The following is a 22,103-nucleotide window of genomic DNA, read 5'->3' as shown; positions in this document are numbered from 1 at the left end:
AACTATGAGCATTTTAGTACTAGTTGTCATTTGTAAGGTATCTATAGCTCCCACAATCCCACCTTCAATGCATAGTCCTTGTCATCGATCCTTAGATGCGATTCTCTTTTTATTCTTGTTTTAAGCGAGAGTAATCTTTGAGAGTATGAGAACGGATTATATAAAACGCGAGATATTTATAATTTATTGAATATATGATTTTATATTGGACAATATAAAGATTAAGAATTAGAACTAAGAAAGTATTTATACTTGACAGACTATTTCAAAAGTGAGAGAATAAATAAATAAATAAAGGAAAAAAACAAGTGGAAACAAAATAAAAATAAAAATGTATGCATTAAATTAATGAGGGATAACTTGAGAAATATAAATTTTATGATAAAGAATATTTTTGTATCGAAAAAAATATTTTCTACTTTTTTTAAAGGAAAAACCTAAAAATTTATAGATTTTTTTTACGATTTCTATTTTATTTTTGTAAATTTTTTTTGAAAAAAAAATCTTTTATTCTTCAAAAGCTTGATCAAATAGACAATATTCAATAACTTGAATTATTGGCTACTTTAATTTGTGTGTAATGTAATGCAGGAGGCAATGCAAATTTATCATGAATTTGAATTATATATATATATAAATAATTTCTTAATGCAATTATTAAATATTTCTATTTTCTTAAAATGTGAGATTAATAATCCATATTAATATTTTTGTTTTTACTCTTCAATAGGTAAATAAAGGAAAAGGGGGAGGGGAGCTCACGTGAAGCGAATGTAAATGACAATTGTACCCTTCGTTCGGGGAAAAATGTCATGCATTACGCGCTGGCTTCCAGTTGTATGCTCTTATAACTCCCTTCATCGCTATAAATACATCACCATATTACATCCACCAATTTGTTGCTCCATCCATTACAATTTTCCAGACTCTTCCTTATAGAGAGAGAGAAAGAGAGATTATTCACTACTGAGATCTAGAGAGAGAGACGTAGTACGATTCAGAGATTAATTTCTGGTCGATCTATGCAAACGAAGCAAAAATCTTCGATCAAATTGGGAGGATTTGTTGCGTTGATATTTGATCCAGGTTATGATTATGAGCTGGCTTGATAAGCTACGGTCTTCTTCCAATCTCAGCCGCTTCATTGCCGGCCTTCTTATCTTCATGCTTTATCATTCATCTCAATTAATTTCTAATTTCTTAATTCCTATACAACCGTAATTTACTTCCTTCTCTGTTTTTTCCCCCATCTTTTCTGTTCAAAAACATTCACTCTTCTCTCCCGATTTAAACAACGTCGGCGTTTTTGTTCACGGATTTCATGGAAATCAAAGATGATGATTCTGGCTCCAGAAATTTATTTGACGGTGAGTTTCCTATTTTACTCGAATATTGTTAATTGATGAAATAATCATTTGTGTTTTACTTGAGCTGTTACTGGGAGCCTGTGGTTTTTTCAATTAATGATTACTCTGTTTGATGTGATCTGTGGGAACTTGATTATATTTAAATGAGCGTGATATTTTAACCATTGCGGCATTGCCGAGTTTAATGAATTATTACCAAGTAAAGACGAACAAGAAACCAAAACACAGAAGAACTTACTGATTGTGAAGTCATAGTAGTACAAGTCTTAATTCGGATAGAATTGTTACATTTGACATAAATGATGCTAGAATTATATTTCATTCGTCCGGTATTTTATCAAAGATTAAGATGATGTTATGCTAGCAGCTCCATATGCAATTGTTTCAAGACCGACTAGAATTTCTGTTTTTCTTTTCCTGCCGAACAAAATTCACTTGATTGGTACATATGCATACCGTGAAGTCATTCAAGTAAGAGGATAGATTGTGGACAATGTACACAAAAGTGTCTTACCCTTTTTGGACATTATTAAGTGGGAAGTGAATTGCCTCGGGCAAAATGTTGATCAAACAAGCACTATGTCTTCTTTCAGAGTTCAGATGCTGTTGATATTGCTTTGGGCTCGAAAGAACGATAATCTCTTAAAATAATTAGATCTCGTCAGAGTAGTACAAGTCTTAATTAGGATAGAATTGTTCTGTTTGACATAAATGATGCTAGAATTATCTTTCATTCGTCTGGTTATTTAACAACGATTAAGATGGTGTTATGCTAGCAGCTCCGTGTTTGGATATTATTAAATGGACACTCTTGGACTATTAAAATTCTCTCAGACGGCTTCCGCAAATATCTATAAATGAATGTTTATTTAAATTTAAAATTTGATGTTTGATTTTCTCTTCCAGAAAAACTTTGAGTTACATGCATTTTTATTGTCTACTCATGAGGAATTTTATTCTTATCTTAATTCTTCACGTTAAGCATTTTGCTTTTACTTTGTTGGGAGTGTTGAAGTATATATATTCATGTCCATCATATTGCTTATTCTAATGATTTCATCGGTGGAACTTAATTTGCTCCTTTCTTTTGCTTGACTAGGTATTTTACCACCCCGCTTAGGTAGGCCGCATAGTTCATCTCCGTCTGTAATTGTGATTGGTGGAGGTATCTCAGGGATAGCTGCTGCGCGTTTCCTTCACAATGCATCTTTTAAGGTGGGCATACTCAGGATTTCAAACTCTTTCACATGTAACAACCTTTTATTCTTTTATTCTTAAAAAAGACACTTCCAATATTTGTCCAGGTGCTCTTATTGGAGTCACGGGATAGACTGGGTGGTCGCATACATACCGACTACTCATTTGGTTGTCCAGTTGATATGGGAGCATCATGGTCAGAGAATTTAAAATTTTTCCTCCCAAATTATCTTTACAGATCTGGAAGATATAACTTTTCAATCTGCAATTAATTGACTCTGATCATTAAACATTCTCTCAGGCTCCATGGGGTGTGTGATGAGAATCCTTTGGCTCCATTGATACGTCGGTTAGGGCTCACCCTATATCGCACTAGTGGTGACAACTCAGTGCTGTATGACCATGACTTAGAAAGGTAACCTGGATGATATTACATTGAACAAATGATTTTTAATTTTTATCATGAATTGGTCTGCATTTTCCCTCTTTTGTTTGCTCACTCTCTCTCGTTAGATATAGGTGTTAAATTTTTACTTGCTATAACTTCATCCTGATTCAACTAATCAGACTATCAACACTAACAAATTTGGTAGTTTGTTTTGAATTTAAATCAAAAGGACTTACAATTGGCCTGGGTGGAATGAAATTTAGTTGCCTCCAGAGTTCCAATGTGGTCTGGTTTCAAAGCCTACTGCATTTCCTGAATTTTAGCCTGTGCTATTTTTTCTGTTCCCTTTTTATTTCTTTGTGCATATTAAATAGAGATTCGATTAACTCAGTCAAGAGCTTAATCGCGTTTTCTGTTCAATAGTTACATGCTGTTTGACATGGATGGTCATCAAGTTCCTCAAAATACAGTTGTTCAAGTTGGAGAAGTTTTCAAGAAAATCCTCAGCGAGGTTGGTCTTTAATTTAAACTGCTCAAAAATGCTGTGCCTCTTAAAATTTAAAAAAGAGACCAGTGCTGATTATTTGTATTGCTTATGCAGACTGAGAAAGTGAGGAATGAGCATAGTCATGACTTGTCAGTTCTTCAAGCAATATCTATTGTACTGGACAGGCATCCAGAATTGAGGTATGCAGAGAAAATGTTTCTCATGTGGCCTGCTATTGTCTGTTGAATGTGGAATCTAGTTATACATGCGCATACATATTGAGTTATTTGTAATGCAGGCAAGATGGACTTTCCCATGAGGTGTTGCAATGGTACATATGCAGAATGGAGGCATGGTTTGCTGCTGATGCAGACACGATCTCTCTGAAAACCTGGGATCAGGCAAGTGTTTTTTCATTTACTGTTATTATAAACAGTATATTGGGTGTTTGATGCAGTTTTCAATTTCATTATCTTGCTCAGATAAGGTCTTATTTCGAAATAAGTAACTTCTGAAGGAATAAAACAAGGGCTTTACAAGATACTGCTATTGCTAGCAGTCACTGATTTTGACTTATTCCCACATTGCAAATTGGGCACAATCATTTGATAGATAATTCTTGAAAACATATGAACAATTGAATTACTTTAGGTGAGTAATATTGATAGTTAAATTTTTTATGCAGGAACAAGTTCTCACTGGTGGTCATGGACTTATGGTGCAAGGTTACAACCCAGTCATAAAGGCCTTATCAAAAGACATTGATATCCGTTTAAATCACAGGTGCAGATGGGTTTCTCTAAATACGGAAGTTCTACCTTTTCGCTTTGTTTCTCGATATAGCTGCAATGACTGTAAAACCATATGAACTCTTTCAATCCTGTTTCTATTTTAAGAAATGAGGCCAACTTTTTTACACCTCTTGTTACTCGATGAGTTGATTTCCTAAGATAAATGTTGTTTGTTTCCTCCATAGAGATTTTTTTTTTAGTTACACCTTGACAGACAAACATGAATATCTCCTGTTCTTTCCTCTATGGTATTTTTCAAACTTTGTTTATATAGTACTTACCAATTATTTTCAAGAAACTAAACTATTTTGTATGGATCTAACTTTACTAGGGTCAAGAGGATTACAAATGGGTATAACAAGGTGATGGTTACAATTAAGGATGGGAGAAATTTTATTGCAGATGCTGCTATTATAACTGTGCCTCTAGGTGTTCTGAAAGCCAACTTGATTGAGTTTGAGCCAAAACTGCCAGAATGGAAACAATCTGCAATAGCAGATCTTGGTGTAGGCAATGAAAACAAAATTGCATTACGATTTGATAATGTATTTTGGCCAAACGTGGAATTGTTAGGTGTTGTTGCACCCACTTCATATGCTTGCGGTTATTTTCTTAATCTCCACAAGGCAACAGGACATCCAGTCCTTGTTTACATGGCTGCTGGAAGACTTGCTTGTGACCTCGAGAAATTATCAGATGAATCTGCTGCTGAGTTTGCAATGTTGCAGTTGAAGAAGATGTTCCCTGATGCCACTAAGCCTGTAAGTAATCTCTGCTCCTACACTAATTGAATTATAAGTCTTAGCTAGTGTGACATGCATGAGAAAGGACTGAATTTCGAAAGTGTTGCACACACGATAATTTACTTTGGTCTATTTTTGGTTCAATTGACGAGTTCACACTTCATGTCTATTATTAGTTTATTACAGTTTAAAAATTGTTCAATTACACTCTCCTTTAACCTAAAAAGGTAAAACAATCCGATGGAAAAGAGCGACATATAGAAGCAAGAAGGGAAAATGAGGAAGCACCTCCATCCTCTTATCACTTTCTTTAATTTCTTATTTTACTTCAAAAATTGTCTTTGTACATTGAATAAATAAGGGAAAGTGATATGCATATTCCTTTCATTAATTACAGTAAACTATAAGCAAATCTGCATCTGTTTATCTAACACTCCCATAACGTAAACTTAGTTAAAACAGTGTTGAGTAATCAGAGAATGCTAGCACAAAAGCACTTGTAAGCTCTCTTGTTAATACATTTTACAGGTTCAGTATCTTGTATCTCACTGGGGTACGGATCCGGACACCCTTGGATGTTATTCTTATGACTTGGTTGGAAAACCAACTGATGCTTACGATAGGCTTCGGGCACCAATTGGTAATCTATTCTTTGGAGGGGAAGCTGTGAGCAGTGATGATCATCAAGGGTCGGTTCATGGTGCGTATGAAGCTGGAATTATGGCTGGTGAAACATGCCGCCGACATCTCATTAAAAGACATGGAAGTCTGGAAATGGTTCAGGCTGTTTCCTCTAGGGAGGAGACCCTTGAAGCCGCAGTTCCTCTCCAAATTTCAAGAATGTGATGTATCTTCTCTGAATTTGCAAGTTACATTTCAAGTAACTTATGCAGTGTGTTCCAGTTTGTACTATTACTTTATATGAATAAATTAACGATTATGTGTCCATGCAACTGAAATATTCAAACTATATATATCAAACTTTTTTAATTGACCATGTCTGAGAGTTTTATTATTTCTTCTGTCGGAACAATTAGTTGTTTATTATGTTTTCATTATCCTTGAGCAGGAAATTTGTATTTAAAAGGAATTGTACAAACATTTCCTTTGAATGAATCACATTATAAACACAAATTATTTATCATTTGAGTTGATTATTAATCAAAGGATACAAACCAAAAAAAAGATTAGAAGGAACGTGAGGTCTGCTTTTGGGGACAACATTTTGCGAGACTGCAAACATTGGGCTTGTACAGCCAAGGCCCACCTAAAATTACTGGGCCCAATTAGGTTGGTTAGTCCTTTTATCAACCAAAAGAAAGAAAAAACAGAAATTTACGCGGGGTGGCCTTTTGAAAGGCTAATATTTAACTTTTGACCCCAAATAGCATGTAAATACACATATCCACTCTAACTTTTTTTTTTTTTTTCCCTTCTTTTTCATTTTCTTTCTATGTTCCAACGAAAACATCATTAAATCGGTCCTAGTTACTTTTAGAGCTAAAGAAAAGGAAAACTCATTACTTATCTATGTTTATTTTGGTTGAAGAAAATTTAATAAATCCATGAGTAATTTTTTTATACGTTTGTTAATAGAAGAAAACAAAATGAAAAAATTATGTTGATAAAATTTCTACACAATTAATCATAATAGTTATTGCGAATATAAAATCATAATTAATTGTTAAAATTTCAATTACAAATATTGAAAGATCATAATGATCCGGTAAAATATACGACCAAATCCCAACAACTATTATAATTTGTTATTAAAAAATAATAAAAAATCATGACTTCTTCCAAAATTTTAATTTACATTATGGTAAACCAATTTTTTTACACTACTTTTTTTTTTTTTTTATGAGGCCAAAATTTAAACATGCCACCAGAAGATCCCATTTGTGCAATTCAGATGAAGAAAAAAAAGGTCTGGTCTGTGGCTGATAAGAAAAGTCCAAATAGAACAGTGGAATTATTATTATCATTTGGTGTACAACAACTATATTTGTTACTATTTCTTCTTCACTTCTGCATTAAGAAAACAACAGATCCCTTCTCCCTCTCTAAATTCTCCATTTTTCTTCCTCATTTTTTTTTACAAATTTTATTCATGGCATCCACTGGGCACACCAATCTCAATGCAAAACTTGTAAGTTTTTTTTTTTTTTTTTGTGATCCATGCATATGGGAAATGAATTTGAATTTACAGCTTTAAATTTTTTACCGTAAATTTCTATTTGATTTTTTTCTAGGTATTGTTAGGTGACATGGGAGCTGGTAAATCAAGCTTGGTTATACGATTCATAAAGGGCCAATTCCTTGAATTTCAAGTATTCTTCTTTCTTTTCCTTTGACCTTTCAATTTTGACATTTTTTAGGGTTTTGTAATTTTTGAGTTTATGGGTGATTTAGAATCCGGTAATCAAAGTTGATTATTGATATTGCAGGAATCAACGATTGGGGCGGCTTTCTTTTCGTCTACACTGGCAGTTAATAATGCTACGGTGAAGTTTGAGATATGGGATACTGCTGGGCAGGAGAGGTACCATAGCTTAGCACCTATGTATTATAGAGGAGCTGCAGCTGCTATAATTGTCTATGATATCACTAGCTCGGTAAGAGACTGTCAAATTGGGAGAATTTGCAATTCAAATGGGTCAATACAAGTGCTTTCGTTGTTGGCCTTGTAAAATTGTTTTACTTGATGTATATATCGGTTTTGCAAGTGAAAAGAAATAGGAGTAATGGTTGCTTTACTTCATGCATTTGTAAGGTTGAAAAGGTGTAGATTTTGGAGCTAATTACAGGCAAAAAAAAACTAATGCTGGTCTTCAAATGATTTTCTCTGTCCATAAATCAACCCCCTTAAGAGGAGGTTTCCTATTTGCACAAATTCAGAAGGTTAAGGTATTTAATGTCCAAGTCAGAAGTGTCAAACAAAAAAGTGCACAAAATGCAGTTTATGGTTTTCGAATATCTCGTATCGTAGAAAATTTTGTTCCTTAGTGGTGGAAGGACTTCTCATGAAATGAGAGAAGCAGTGGATACAGTTTTGGTCTTTATAGAATTAGGATTAATGAGAGAGAATTCTTGCTTATGTTCACTTTGGCTTTTGCTTTACTTAGCTTGTTTCGGATTTGAATGATCACAAATCTGTAATATGGATGTCTGCATGTTTATGCATATGTCTATGCATCTATATTGAGATGTTTTCTTTTGTTTTCTGCTAATTTAGGATTCATTTGCAAAGGCAAAGAAATGGGTGCAAGAATTGCAGAAGCAAGGTGATTATCCCTTCAACCTATTTGCTTTGTATAGATTAAAAAAAAGTGAAAGTTATTACTCCCTCCGTCCACTATTGTTTGTCAGGGTAAAATCATGCACAACCTTTAAGAAAAATTTAATATAAGGTGCAATTTGACTAATATAACCCTACTATCAATCATTATTAAAACGGTTTGTACTTTTTGAAAACTGTAATAAACAACTTTTTTCACATTAAAGTAGTCTTGTAACTTTAAAATGGCTACTTTTTGAAACTAATAGTTATGTAATTATTAAGGGCAGTATTGGAAAAAAGTGACTAATTGTTTTTTGATTGTTTAAATTGACAATTAATTTTGGACAACTATTTTTAGTATACCTAACAAACAGTAGTGGACGGAGGGAGTATCTTCTTTCTATTTTGAGTAACCCAGACAGCTCCTTTTAAGATGCCTAGTAAACTCTGGAAAAATCATTTTGATGCCGTTTATTTTTTCCTATATGGTTTTCTGCCTAGTGTCAACTTTACTTTTGATGATCCAGATTTTGTTTTGAAATAACCACGACCCTGTTTAGATGGGGTTTTCAGGAAAATAAGCAATTTTCTGATAACATGGCAGGTAATTCTAACATGATCATGGCTCTTGCTGGCAATAAGGCAGATCTAGAAGATCGAAGGAACGTTCCTGCAGAAGTAAGTTGTACTTTTTGGTAATCCAATGTTTCATTCCCATCATCCTTTATTGAGGTTCCTCCTATTGGTCGTTGCCTAGCCTTTTTATATCACAGTTCTTAGATGCAGATTTTGATATATTGCTAGTAGTCTCTGCTGAACAACATATCCAATCTACAAGGTTGGCGTTTGAAAAAAAGAGAGTAGTAATTGGTGCTTGTTATTGCTTAAGCTTTCTTAAACCAATTGTGTATTGGACTAGATTTGAGAGGACCGAAACATTTAGTCACCTCCTAAGATCTTCAGTTCCGAGCATGATATAAAACTAAGGTACTCATTTGGTGGGAATCAATATGAATCAAGTATGTTTCAATCCTAAACAAGTTGGTGTTGGCTATATGAATCCTCTACATCTATTACCGCATTCGGAGGTTTCATCATAATCAGCCTATTTTCGTATTGGGCGCTAACCAGTACAACTTTTCTTTATCTCAATTTGGAGTTGACTATGCTTTACTATGTTCTCATAGGCAGAGGTTTTTTGTGGCAATCACTTTAGGTAAAATTAATCCAATGCAATTAGTACTCTCGGAGAAGTTTGCTGCCTTTTTAGACTCCATTTATGGGATCACACTGGATATGTTGTTGTTGAGGAGAAGTCTGCTGCCTTCATTTTTTTGAAAATGCTATTTCCTAGTTTAGTTTGTTGCAATTGTAAGATAGGTCATATGAATTCGTAGGCTGTTAGGTGATACATAGATCTCTTCAATTGTGGAACAGGAATGAGTTCTTAATCCATCGCCTAACCTAACATGCAATTTTCCGTGGTTAAGCATTTTTAGATCTATGTCAATGCTCTTATGGAACCTTGAACATTAAAAACAATCTCTTTATTTTTTTTTGAAAATGGTAATTGTTTCTATTTCTGCAGGACAGTACATAGGTCGTACTGAAACCCGTATTTACATAAGGAAACTCTAATAATACCGACCTATCCCTATAATGAGTCTAAGACATCAATGATAGAGACGGTATCATTAGAGTAAATTTGATTACACCAAAAACACAGAGTCGAATGCAATTCAGTTTAACTTGTTGCATACTACTCTCCCTATTCTCAAAAACTCTAAGGTTCCTCTCTTTCCATATTCTCTTTATTTGAAGAGAATGTGGAAGTCATAAATAGTGAAAATTCTTAGAGAAGATCTCAGTGTTCTTATGAGCTGGATTTAGAGACGAAAGTCAACACTAAATTGTTGAAGAGCAAGATAAATAATTGGATCACTAAATTTTAGCTCCCGATGGCTACTATAACTTTTTAGGAGTGGGGGCAGGATATTTGCTAGTGACTAGGGAATTCGCTAATCTTTGTCTATCTGCTTAATCATTTGTATGTTAGTTACCTTATTAGGTTTCTCTCTTATCCAGTAACTGAGGTAGTTCAATCTCTTCATTGTTTTGGTACATCAGTTTTCCTGATAGTGTTCTTGGTGACTTTACAGGAGGCACGCTTGTACGCGGAGGAAAATGGCCTCTTTTTCATGGAGACCTCTGCCAAAACTGCTGTGAATGTCAATGATATTTTCTATGAAATAGGTACGATGATTTCTTTTCTCATTTAAATATTTCCTTTTGTTGCTCTGTGTGTTTTTCATTTATTTCTAATGGTATATTAAGAACAGGCAATATTATTATGCATCAAAGTTATTGAATCTTAAGGTACAAGTCAAATGTAATTTTATCTTCAGTGGTTGTCATCTTGTGCTCATCCTATTATATCTGTTTCTTTTTCTTCGATGAATATCATATGTTAAGTTATTTTCTTTCGGATTTAGCAACATAGGATCACTATTAAATTTAAAAAACATTAGGCTTATTGTTTAACCTACACTCGAATGGTTGAAGGGAGATAGTGCAACAACCTTGCCTTGGTGTTTGCACTGAAGTGCTGCCTAAGTGAGGTGAGCCAAAGCACTCAGTTCTTGTTACACCTAGCTTTAAAGCTTAAGCACGCCTATTTGCTTTAGCCTCGGTTTACTCATACTATAGTTAGGCATCTCTAGTACCTTAGTGCATAGATTGGAACTTTATGAGATTCAACTCGTCTGAAAGTAGTGTCCTTCCCTTCATTTTGTTTGGGGTGATGAGAAGAGAGCAGTGTACATATCTGTTTCCCCTTCCTTTTCAATCGGAAAAGCTTGGAAAGACTAATGAGTTGCTTGCTCTCGTTTGTTAAGAAAATGAATTCTCATTAAACCTTTTTCACAACAAACCACCTTCAACCTCGCTCAAATATTTTACCAGATCTTACTAAATTCTAGCATAGTAATTTTACCCTATGGGCTATGTTTATTATAGTTTGTGATATTTGTATCAATCTTACTAAAAATATGCTAATATTGAATAGGGAGAAACAACCTAAGTCTTTTAGAAGTGTTAAGTTTTTTTTCTCCAAATGCCTAAACTCTAGCAGGATGAAATTCTGAAAACTTTTGTTATTTTAGGGCTTGCACTTTATGTAGGTCTTTTACTTTTGTTGTGCAAGAAGAATTGCATGTCTTTTTTATTCGCTTTGAGTCCCTAAATCTTTGGAGTTTGCCATTTTGCAGCTAAACGGTTGCCTACAGCTCAACCCACTCAAAATCCAGCAGGAATGGTTCTTGAAAACAGACCAGCAGAAGGATCTCGAACTGCATCATGTTGTACTTGAAAATCATCATCTCTCATAAATTCATTGAACCTTTCCTAATCCTTGTCTAGAGTTCACTTGTTCTTTCATGCTGTGCTTGTACCGATGAACATGAAGTCTGGAAAGTGGGAGTGGCATGGTTCATAGGGAGTAGAATATGTAAAAAAAAAACGATTTCTTTAGAAGTTCCCTTTATAGAGGCAGGAGGCACCTGATTTAGTGCACATTGGCTTGGTCCTCACCTCATGCTTCTTGTTTCTTTCTTTTCCTATTTTGTAAATGATTCTAATTTCCATCAACCTTTACCTCTACATTTCCACCTGATGAATGGACTGGAGTCCAAACACTGTTATGCTATTCCTTGAGTCTTGAATAACCTGTATTGGTTTGTTTTTATTATAATGTTGTGAAGCTTGTAATTTGCTTCAATGTTAGGGGGAAAATGAAGAAAAAGGACCATCTGAGACTCATCTTATGCACAGTGATTATTTCTTTTTTTTAAAAAATGTGTAAAACTATAGATAGGAAACTAAAGAAACTTACACAATTATTACTATTATTGCTTTGGGTTATATAAATTTATAACTCAAGATATCTTGAGGTTGTATATTAAAATAAAAGTGGAATGTAGCTTTGAAAATCAGATACTTATTATTTTATGCTTGGTCATAACGAAATAATGATGTTAAAGAAAAGAGAAAATGGCCACAAGCCCTTCTAACATGTAGTTGGATTTTCAACTAGACACTCATACTTTACGAAAGTCATATTACATCCCTGGACTATTTTAAAATGGAGTTATTTGCTCCTTAAATGCTAATGTGGCAAATAAGGTGTAGTTCACTTTCTTTGAGAGAGTGACAAATAAAAAGATAGTTAAAATATTAACTTTATAAATATTTAATTTATTTCATATTAATATTCTATTTAAAAAAATATATATTTCCTTTTATATATTTTTTACCTTCTTTATCTCTTCCCTTCAATCTTCATCATCAGATCCATACTAGACATTCGGTGGTGGCTCACCTAGACCACCAAGTCACCGCTCTCATCAGGTTTTCATCACTAAGTCAATTCTCATCACCAAATCACATAGTTTTCATCATATCTCTACTTTTCATCACTTTGAAAATTTCTTGATAGCTTTAAATCAAAATCAGAATCAAAATTGAAAGTTAGAAGAATCTAACTTTAGACTAGTCATTAATGGAGGAGTTCACTAAGTAATAGATTCAATTAATGGAGAAGAATTCATCATTGGGTAACAAACCCTTTAATGAAGAAGACTCATTTATTGAAATTGTTGTAAACATCAATCGAATTTCTCATATCAACATTGTTAAATTTAAATCAATACTAGTCCCTCCGCAAGTTTGGTACCTTTATCCCGGAAAGCAAGTATCGTTTACCGGTGTTTCTTTGAAAAATCGATCGTTGAGAAATATTATAATAGTGGAAGAAGAAACAATATTTAGTGATAGAGTTTTTCGTTTGTCTCTAGCTTTAGAAAACGAGATATCCTGGTATGAGGTGAAGGTTGAAGTTTCGATAGTCATGGCGTCCTCTCGTCAAATCTGCAGAAGGTTAAAAAGAAAAGTAATGGAGGAATGGAAAAGAAAGAGAAAAGGAGAAGATGAAAATAAAAAGTAAAATATAAAAGGAAAATTAATTTTTTTTATATGAAAAAGGGTGCTATTACGTGCCAGCGCGTGTTGAATACCATCTAATACAAATTTGGGCTTGAGTTTGTAAGGGGTAGATATTTCACTTTTAAAAGGTTCAGGAATAATAAGATCCCATGAAAAATAAGTGTATAATTAAGAATTCGGTAATAATTTGAGGGATTGGTCATTTTCTCTAAAGAAAACAAATATTATTAGTACACGAATTTTAGATGTTTACATTTTATGTGTGGACAGCTAGGTCCATAACCAAACAATCAAGAAATAGTGTTATAAATAATGTTGGTCCTACTTTTTCTGGTAATGGACAGACAAGTTAGTTGGTCGATAAAAATAATTATATTCACAAGTTAAATATTATGTTGTACAAGTGTGTGTGTATATATATATATATATATATATATATATTGTTTTTGTCGTGTCATGCAAATTCATAAATATCACTTTTGGCAACTTTATTTTCGATTTTCTGATTCCTAGTGGTTTAGTTAATGTAGCTATGTTAGTAATTAATTTATAACTTAGATTTTAAACATTCACAAAAATAATCGAATTGATTGAGCAAATGAAGTGTTTTTGTCTCAAGTTTGAAATTTCATGTCTGCCTTTTTGATTGACCTTGCTGCACTAAAATTACTTCTCCAATGTAATTTGCAAACTATTAGACTAGAACAGAGTTTACCCAATATATATTCGAAAGAAAGTAACAATGAATTTCTTGTCGACAAAAGAGGAAAAATATTAATTTTAATCACACATTTAATTGTATGCGATTAAATAGATAGATGGTTTGAGTCATCCCCACCTACTATATAGATCTATTCAGCAGCATATTTTATAAATTGCAATAATTAAGTTAATGTTGTCCACGTTTAGTAAAAAAATATTCCAACATTATTTTTTGGATAAACATGTCTCCAAAGGTGATATGGAGATCTTATTTTCCTGACTCAATCTAATCATATTTTTGTAAAATATAACATAATACTATTACTAAAAATTGTGTCAAGTAATATTGAACTCAAAATCTCTTCTAACTTAAAATCAGAGACTAAATTAATAGGTGATAAATATATCTTACATAAAATAATTAAATCTGTATTATTTATATATATCAATTCCAAAAAAAATTCTGCATATGTCACTAAATCATTGAGAAGTGGAAGGTGATTGATTGGTCTGAATTTTGTGCACATGCACTTCATTATCATCGTGGTAACTTTAACTAGCCAAATTATTATTGTTGCATTTTCTTTTTACTAGGGATGAAAATGGGTTAGGCGGGGCAGGTTGAATTTTGACCCGTAAATTTCTAATTTCCATCCGCCTCGCTCTGTTCTACAAAAAAAAAAAAAAAATCTCATATATTTATCCATTTTAATATGATTAACTTGCTGCTATCATAAAGTTTGAAATTTAATTTTACGAAGTTTCAGTACCTCAGGCAGCAAAGTTGTTAACTTTTTAACCACATTCCAAACAAATAAGAAAGAAATCTATATATATAATAAAGCTAGATATAAACAAGGTGATGTGGCACCTCTCAANAACCGTTTAGCATTGTTATTTAATTTATAAATAAATCTTTATAAGACTACAATTGTGAACTTTCTGAGTAATTTCTCTGTCCTTCATGTTTGAAAAATTGCCTAGCAATATCACTTTTGTTTCTTTTAACACTAACATATCATCCACCTATTTTTATTTACTCAAAATATACTTGACACAATAAAAACTCTTTTTTCTTGTAATGAAATGACATGTCACATTATTCTCTTTTTTAACAATAAATTTTTTAACTCTTTTAAACCATTCATATTTTATACCCAATAAAAAATTATTACTTTTCCATATTGAAAAAGGGAATTTTTATTGTTGTTAAAAACTTCATGTCACATTTTAAACACCGTTTTTACTTTTATTTGTTTATTATATTAAAAAATAAAGTTACATTTATATTTACAGTATTTACACTATTTTCTAGTGTGCTAACTGTGTAATTGCAGCCTTCAGTTGTAGGCTAGATGAACTCGAGATGAATTGGACCTCAGCCTGAAGAGCTCTTCTTTTATGTTGACGAAGAGATTGAAAGAATGAAACTCCAACGCATTGATTAAGTTAGCTAAAAGCATGAACTTCAATTTAAGTAGGACCAGTTGTAGAGATAAAGAAAATAAGAGGTTTGTGATTGTATTAAAATACCAGTTGACAAAAATTAATCAATTTTTTTATAGCTGACTAATTAATCCATAAGAGCGGTAAGAAATGATATTTATCCACTCTACAGTTGACCGATTAATCAATAAAAAAAATAGAAAATAATATTTATCCACACCCACGTAAAATTAAATATTTTAAATTAGACCCTTCTCCACCTTGCCCCACCTCCTCATATATATAAAATTCATCCCTATCTACCTTGACAAGTATATCAACCAAGTGAATTCTCAAGTGATAAAAATGTTTTCCTAACTATTTTGTCTCTTCCTCACCTTTTTTTTTGTCCCCATTATATAATGGCTCATGAGTGAACATTATTGAACAAGGACCAATCTCTTTCATTACGATTTTTTACTTTATTTATATATAAAGACAGAAAATATCAGCAATCCGTCTTCAAGAAATATATATGAGCCATGTGGAATTCAACCTCAACCATATCGACATCTCAACCAATGATCTAATTCGAAATAAATAATTTTGACTTAAAACATATTCTCCCATTAACATTCGAAATAATGTTGAATTTCCTTAAGTTATTCATGTGTTTACTTCTTTATAGTATGATTTTCTTTGGTGAAAATCTTTGATCTGTCACTAAGGAATTTTATGTCTTACAAGTTACATATAGTGGAATACAAATAGAAATCTTTTGAATTATCTGATAATATATTTTTTTTCTGACTAAAAATTTACTAATATATTATATAGTTTGGTAAGTAACTTGTTATTTGTTAATTACTTTTTGTAGAATATATGCATATCTTCAATAGTTTTTAATTGTTCATCTTTGTGATCCTCAATTTGTACACAATCTTTTCTCCTTTTTTTGGAAATAAAACGTCATCAACCAACTTAAAGATTATTGGAGACAAAATTATTTCTCATTTGGAAATTGCATTTTTGAGATATATAGTTATGTCGTGTCAAAACAAATTAATTTAACCATTTTCAGAAACTTTAAAAAAGGCTGTAGAGAAGTGTGGTTTCAGCTTTTCAATGTCAATTCACTATCCCAGTCAATGGTGGATAAAAAAGGGATCCAACTATTTCGCCGTTCCATTTTATATGAGTTAGTTTAATTCGATACGAAATTTAAAAAAGAAATAAAACTTTTTGAATCTTGTGGTGTAAAATAAGTGATACATATTTGTGTGTATAAAACATTTCATTAGGGGTAAATTAAACCTTTTAAAATTAAATTGTCACTTGATATTAGTAAGTCATTTACTAATAAGTATATAACATGATTTTATATGAAGTGTGGCCCTGCTTGAAGAAACAAATTTGATATTTTAGCCAATTATCAAAGATTTTTTTTGTTTTGTTTTGAGATCTCTGGAATAACAGGCAACTTCTCATTGGGAAATTTTCATAGATGCAAATCACACATGAGATGTACGTTATATTGGACAAGTTTTATGTGACAGACTTAATTCAGAAGATATTGAGAGAAAATTGATCCCAAATGAATGACTCCGGACGTGTAAGAAATTCCTACCATGTTTACTCCTTTTAAACATAATTCAAAGTTACAATCATCCCCTAAGGTGGACCAAACTGTGACTCAACTTTTTCCTCTTCGCATACCAAACCACGTTTAGTACGTACTATTTTTGTTCCAATTTAAGTAGAATTATTTGGTAATGCACTAAGTTTTAAGAACCCACAAAAAAAGACCTTTAAAATTTATGATTTAAATAAAATAATTGTGCTTCACATAAACAAATACAAAAAAGCATTTAATATTTGAAATTATGATAAGAAAATGAGTTGACTTTACAACTATTTTACATATAATGCTCGAAATGTGTAAAGAAAATATTGGTGAAATGTATCACAAATTAGTTGAAAATAAAATAAATAAATAAAAATTTATTTTGAGATATGGATATATCGCTCTCTTTAAAGCGATTTAAGTCCACTGCACACGATATTATCTTCACTATCCAACAATATAATCTTGACATGCACCTTTCTAAATATAATAACTCAACAACGTCATACAACTCTAAATTAGTTAAACCATCCAAAATTCTATCAGAAGAATATATTCCTTCAATATAAAATTACTCTATTTTTTACACTCTGTGTAGTGTGCTAACTTTGTAATTGCAGCCTTCAGTGCTAGGCAAGATGATCCGCATAAAATTAAATATTTTAATTTAAACCCTTTTTCACCCTTGTCAGGCTCCTCTTCATCCTGCCCCACATTATGTCTCCGTCCTGTTGTCTTCCACGAGTAATCAATACCTCTATATAAATTTTCAAATTAGAAAAATGTGTCGTATCTCCGCAGTCCGTACCTTTTTTGGCCCATTATATAATGGGTTCGAAGACGGGACATCTAGCAGAATGCTTGGCCTCTTGCACCATAAATGAGAGTCGAAGCTGTCAAAATTACATCCAAACAAATAACAGACTGGTTATCAAAACAATGAACAAGGACCAATCTCTTTCATTATGAATTTTTTATTTTTTTAGGATAAAATGTCTGAAATATATTCGAATTTTGATCGAAATTGCGGTAACAATTTCAAACTTTGAGCAGGATCTATTACCCTTGCCCTATTAATAGTGTATTTAAAGATATATAAATGCTCAGCTGGACAGTTACTATTTATAATGATGTAATATTTATGATGTCCATGTGGACACCTATATATTTTTAAAATATACTATTAAATAGTGTATGAGAGTAATAGATCCTACCCAAAATTTGAAATTGTTAAAAAATTTCGATCAAAGTAAGAATATATTTCAAACTCTTTTTTTACTATATACAGAGAGACTGAAAATATCAGCAATCCATTTTGAATAAATATATATGAGCCATATGGAATTGAAGCTCAACCTTATCGACATCTTAACCAATGATCTGATTCAAAATAAGCAATTTTGAGTTAAAAGATATTCTCACATAAATAGTTCGGAATAATTTAATTTAAGCCAAACACATGTACAACTTCTTAAAAGAAAATAAAAATTAATGAATGGACATCAATTTTCTTGAAAAAATAATTATTGTTTTTTTTTAGATTTTCTGTGTGACAAGTATAACCGACGAAAGTGGATTTTCTTTCTTAAACATGTAATTAAATTAAATAACACTACGTATTTTATTTTTTATATCATCCAAGCTATCTGAATTTCATGTAAATGCTCGCTTTCTAATTTTTAGTTAACTCAATACAGATAAAAAAAATCCATCTACAACATGGAATAAAAAAAACTCATGGGTACAGATAAAAATCATTGTTCTCTACAAGGTAAATATACTGGGGTACATATAGAAATAGTTTGAATGAACCGATAGCATATTTTGTTCCTCACTAAAAATACACTGATATGAGGTCCTCAGGTTTAAAACTCAGTAGAGACAAAACACACTAGGTGAGTCTTTACATATATTCTATCGTTGATATACCGAGTTACATAGTCCTTGTTGTTGGTAAGATGTGGTAGGTATCTCATGAAATTCATCGAAGTGGTGGTAGCCTGATAGATATGTCATGAAATGTGTCGAAGTGAGCTAAGACCGATCCGAACAGTAACAAAAAAAAATAATTACTAATATATGTTTTATAGTTTGATAAGTATTATTTTGTTTATAAGTTATCAATTACGTACTTGTGATCCTCAATTCGTACCCAATGTTCTTCTTCTTTTACATTTTTTGGGACGTAAAAAGTCATCAACCAAATTAAAGATTATTGGAGACAAAATTATTTCTCGTTTGGAAATTGCATTTGAGATATATAGTAGTGTTGTGTCAGCAAATTCATTTAAATCACTTTTGGGAAATTTTTTCTTTAAAAAAAAGGCTGCAGAGAAGTATGGTTTCAGCTTTTCAATGTCGATTCACCATCCCAATTATATGAAGTATGGTCCTGCGGAATTATTAAATTTGATATTTTAGCCAATTATCAAAGATTTTTTAATTTTTTCTTTTGAAATCTGAGGGTAATCCGCAATCACGCCTGGGGTAGAAGTGAACTCATAGCACTATGTGATATGCTCAACTTAGAAGGCATTGAGGAATGATAGATCTCCGATAATCTGTGTGAATAACCACCCTCTAAATCAATTGAGGACATCAAAGAAAATCTTACAATATTTATTTTCAGACATAATTCAAAGTTGTATGATGTTTTCTTTTTGTTAGTCAAATGATATGGATTTTGACTAACATTTTAAGATATATTTTTCATCTTATTAATATGAAAANGAAATTGCATTTGAGATATATAGTAGTGTTGTGTCAGCAAATTCATTTAAATCACTTTTGGGAAATTTTTTCTTTAAAAAAAAGGTTGCAGAGAAGTATGGTTTCAGCTTTTCAATGTCAATTCACCATCCCAATTATATGAAGTATGGTCCTGCGGAATTATTAAATTTGATATTTTAGCCAATTATCAAAGATTTTTTAATTTTTTCTTTTGAAATCTGAGGGTAACCCGCAATCGCACTTGGGTAGAAGTGAACTCATAGCACTATGCGATATGCTCAACTTAGAAGGTATTGAGGAATGATAGATCTCCGATAATTTGTGTGAATAACCACCCTCTAAATCAATGGAGGACATCAAAGAAAATCTTACAATATTTATTTTCAGACATAATTCAAAGTTGTATGATGTTTTCTTTTTTGTTAGTCAAATGATATGGATTTTGACTAACATTTTAAGATATATTTTTCAGCTTATTGATATGAAAAAAGTTGCAATTTATAGTACTTTATCTATAGTTTTTGAATATCTAAAATTTTATTTTAAAATATCGAATGAATGTATTTAATTTAAATTTAAAAGATAGTTAAATTGCTCTCGAAAACACAATATATAACAAAAAAGGAATGGAGGCAGTAGATATCATACAAATTACAATCATCCCCAAAAGTGATTTAACTTCCTTTTTCCCTTCGCACACCCAACTACCTACAGTATGTACTATGTTATTCCAAATTAAGTAGAATTATTTGGTTTTGCCTGATGCCAGAAGTTTAAAAACGAAAAAAAGACAATTTTAAATTTATGATTTAAATAAGTAATGTGATTATTTTTTTGAAACGGACTAAAATTATTGTATTTCATGTAAACAATACAAAAAAATTCTATTTAGTAATTGAAATTGTCATAAGAAAATGAGATGTCTTTACAACTATTTTACACGTAATGCACGAAATTTATTAGAAAAATGTGAGTGAAATATATTATAAATTATTGTTGAAAATAAAATAAATAAAAATTTATACTGAGGTGATATATATCGCTCTCTTTAAGGCAATTGAAGTTCACTGCATATGGTACAATCTGCATCGATCCATCAATATAATTCTTGACTTATGCTCATTTGATTACAATAGCTCAATAACATCGTACAACTCAAATAACTCCGTATTAATTAAAGAGTTCAAAGTTCTACACGAAGAGCACATTCCTTGATCAACATAAAATTACTCTATTTTTTTTATAGTAAATAAATTAGAGACTTGGAATTGCTTTTTTGGTCTAAAATATCTCACCGCACACAACAATATTTTTCCACACTTCTCATAATTCTCATTCTCAACCCAAAAAAAGAAGCAACTTTTTTTTATAGGTGTAAAACTCTTTCATAGATTAAATTACAAAATAGTGAGATAATAATATTGTCAAATATTGACCCATGGGTTGAGGATTGGCAACTAGTGATAGATTGTGATACAAAAGTTATACCGAGAAATACTAATCATCTTCTTGAAACTTAACATGAAATTATAAACAAATTCTTGAAGTGTTACAAAACTAAATCTCCGAAGACAACACATACAGTAAACTCAAATTACAGATGTGATTAGAATTAACAACTCAGCTGCAGCCAAACGGAGAAAAAAAAGGAAGTAGTAGTAATATTCAAACACATGTTGTTAAGTCTTTCCTTAATCTCTAGAGACGAGACAGAACAAGAATCTGCTCATGATTTTGATTGTATGCTCTAGGCTTTTCCCTTTTGCTTGTTTGATCAGACACCACAAATGTCTTTGCCACTGCTCTCAAATGATTCTTCTGCACTTTCCCTGTTCCAGTTTTCGGCAATTCTTCCACAAATTCAACTTTCTTTGGTACCATGAATCCCGGCAAGTTCTTCCTACAGTGTGCTATGATGTCTGATTCTTTCAAGTTTGAGTCTTTCCTCGATATAACAAAGGCACATGGACTTTCACCCCACCTTGGATGTGGCATGGCCACAACAGAGGCCTCTACTACATATGGATGTTTCATTATTGCACTTTCTACTTCTACACTGCTAATGTTCTCTCCACCTGATATGATCACATCTTTGCATCTATCTTTGATTTCCAAATACCCATCTGGATGAATCACTCCCATATCCCCTGTGAAAAACCAACCATTCTTGAATACTTGTGAATTTGCCTTTTCATTCTTTAAGTACCCTTTCATGATACTGCTTCCCCTCAGGCATATTTCCCCTGTTGTTTTCCCATCACGAGGCACACTTTCCATATTCTTGAAGTTCTTCACATCAACATCAGCAAGTGTTAGTATACCCAGCCCTTGTCTTGCCTTTAGCCTGGCTTGTTCTTCCCAGGGTAATTTG

The 22,103-nt window shown here is 32.1% G+C and overlaps 2 protein-coding genes across 2 annotated transcripts; both read left to right on the top strand.

Annotated features, from left to right (window-relative positions):
- Positions 1 to 888: 888 nt before the first annotated feature.
- LOC125848666 (probable polyamine oxidase 4) lies at positions 889 to 5,950 on the top strand. The gene is made up of 10 exons (XM_049528584.1): positions 889 to 1,367; positions 2,467 to 2,582; positions 2,672 to 2,760; positions 2,866 to 2,979; positions 3,376 to 3,463; positions 3,554 to 3,639; positions 3,738 to 3,840; positions 4,125 to 4,222; positions 4,562 to 4,991; positions 5,502 to 5,950. Exons 1-10 carry the CDS (start codon positions 1,322 to 1,324, stop codon positions 5,817 to 5,819), a joined length of 1,488 nt encoding a protein of 495 aa, XP_049384541.1. The 5' UTR covers positions 889 to 1,321; the 3' UTR covers positions 5,820 to 5,950.
- Positions 5,951 to 6,897: 947 nt separating this feature from the next.
- On the top strand, positions 6,898 to 11,918 carry LOC125848687 (ras-related protein RHN1). The gene is made up of 7 exons (XM_049528606.1): positions 6,898 to 7,122; positions 7,226 to 7,303; positions 7,421 to 7,588; positions 8,209 to 8,257; positions 8,858 to 8,931; positions 10,413 to 10,506; positions 11,520 to 11,918. Exons 1-7 carry the CDS (start codon positions 7,084 to 7,086, stop codon positions 11,618 to 11,620), a joined length of 603 nt encoding a protein of 200 aa, XP_049384563.1. The 5' UTR covers positions 6,898 to 7,083; the 3' UTR covers positions 11,621 to 11,918.
- Positions 11,919 to 22,103: the final 10,185 nt, after the last annotated feature.

The sequence above is a fragment of the Solanum stenotomum genome, chromosome 12 (assembly GCF_019186545.1).
Source record: "Solanum stenotomum isolate F172 chromosome 12, ASM1918654v1, whole genome shotgun sequence".
NCBI lineage: Eukaryota > Viridiplantae > Streptophyta > Magnoliopsida > Solanales > Solanaceae > Solanum > Solanum stenotomum.
Note: the sequence above shows the minus strand (reverse complement) of the source record. Positions and strands in the feature narration are given on the sequence as shown.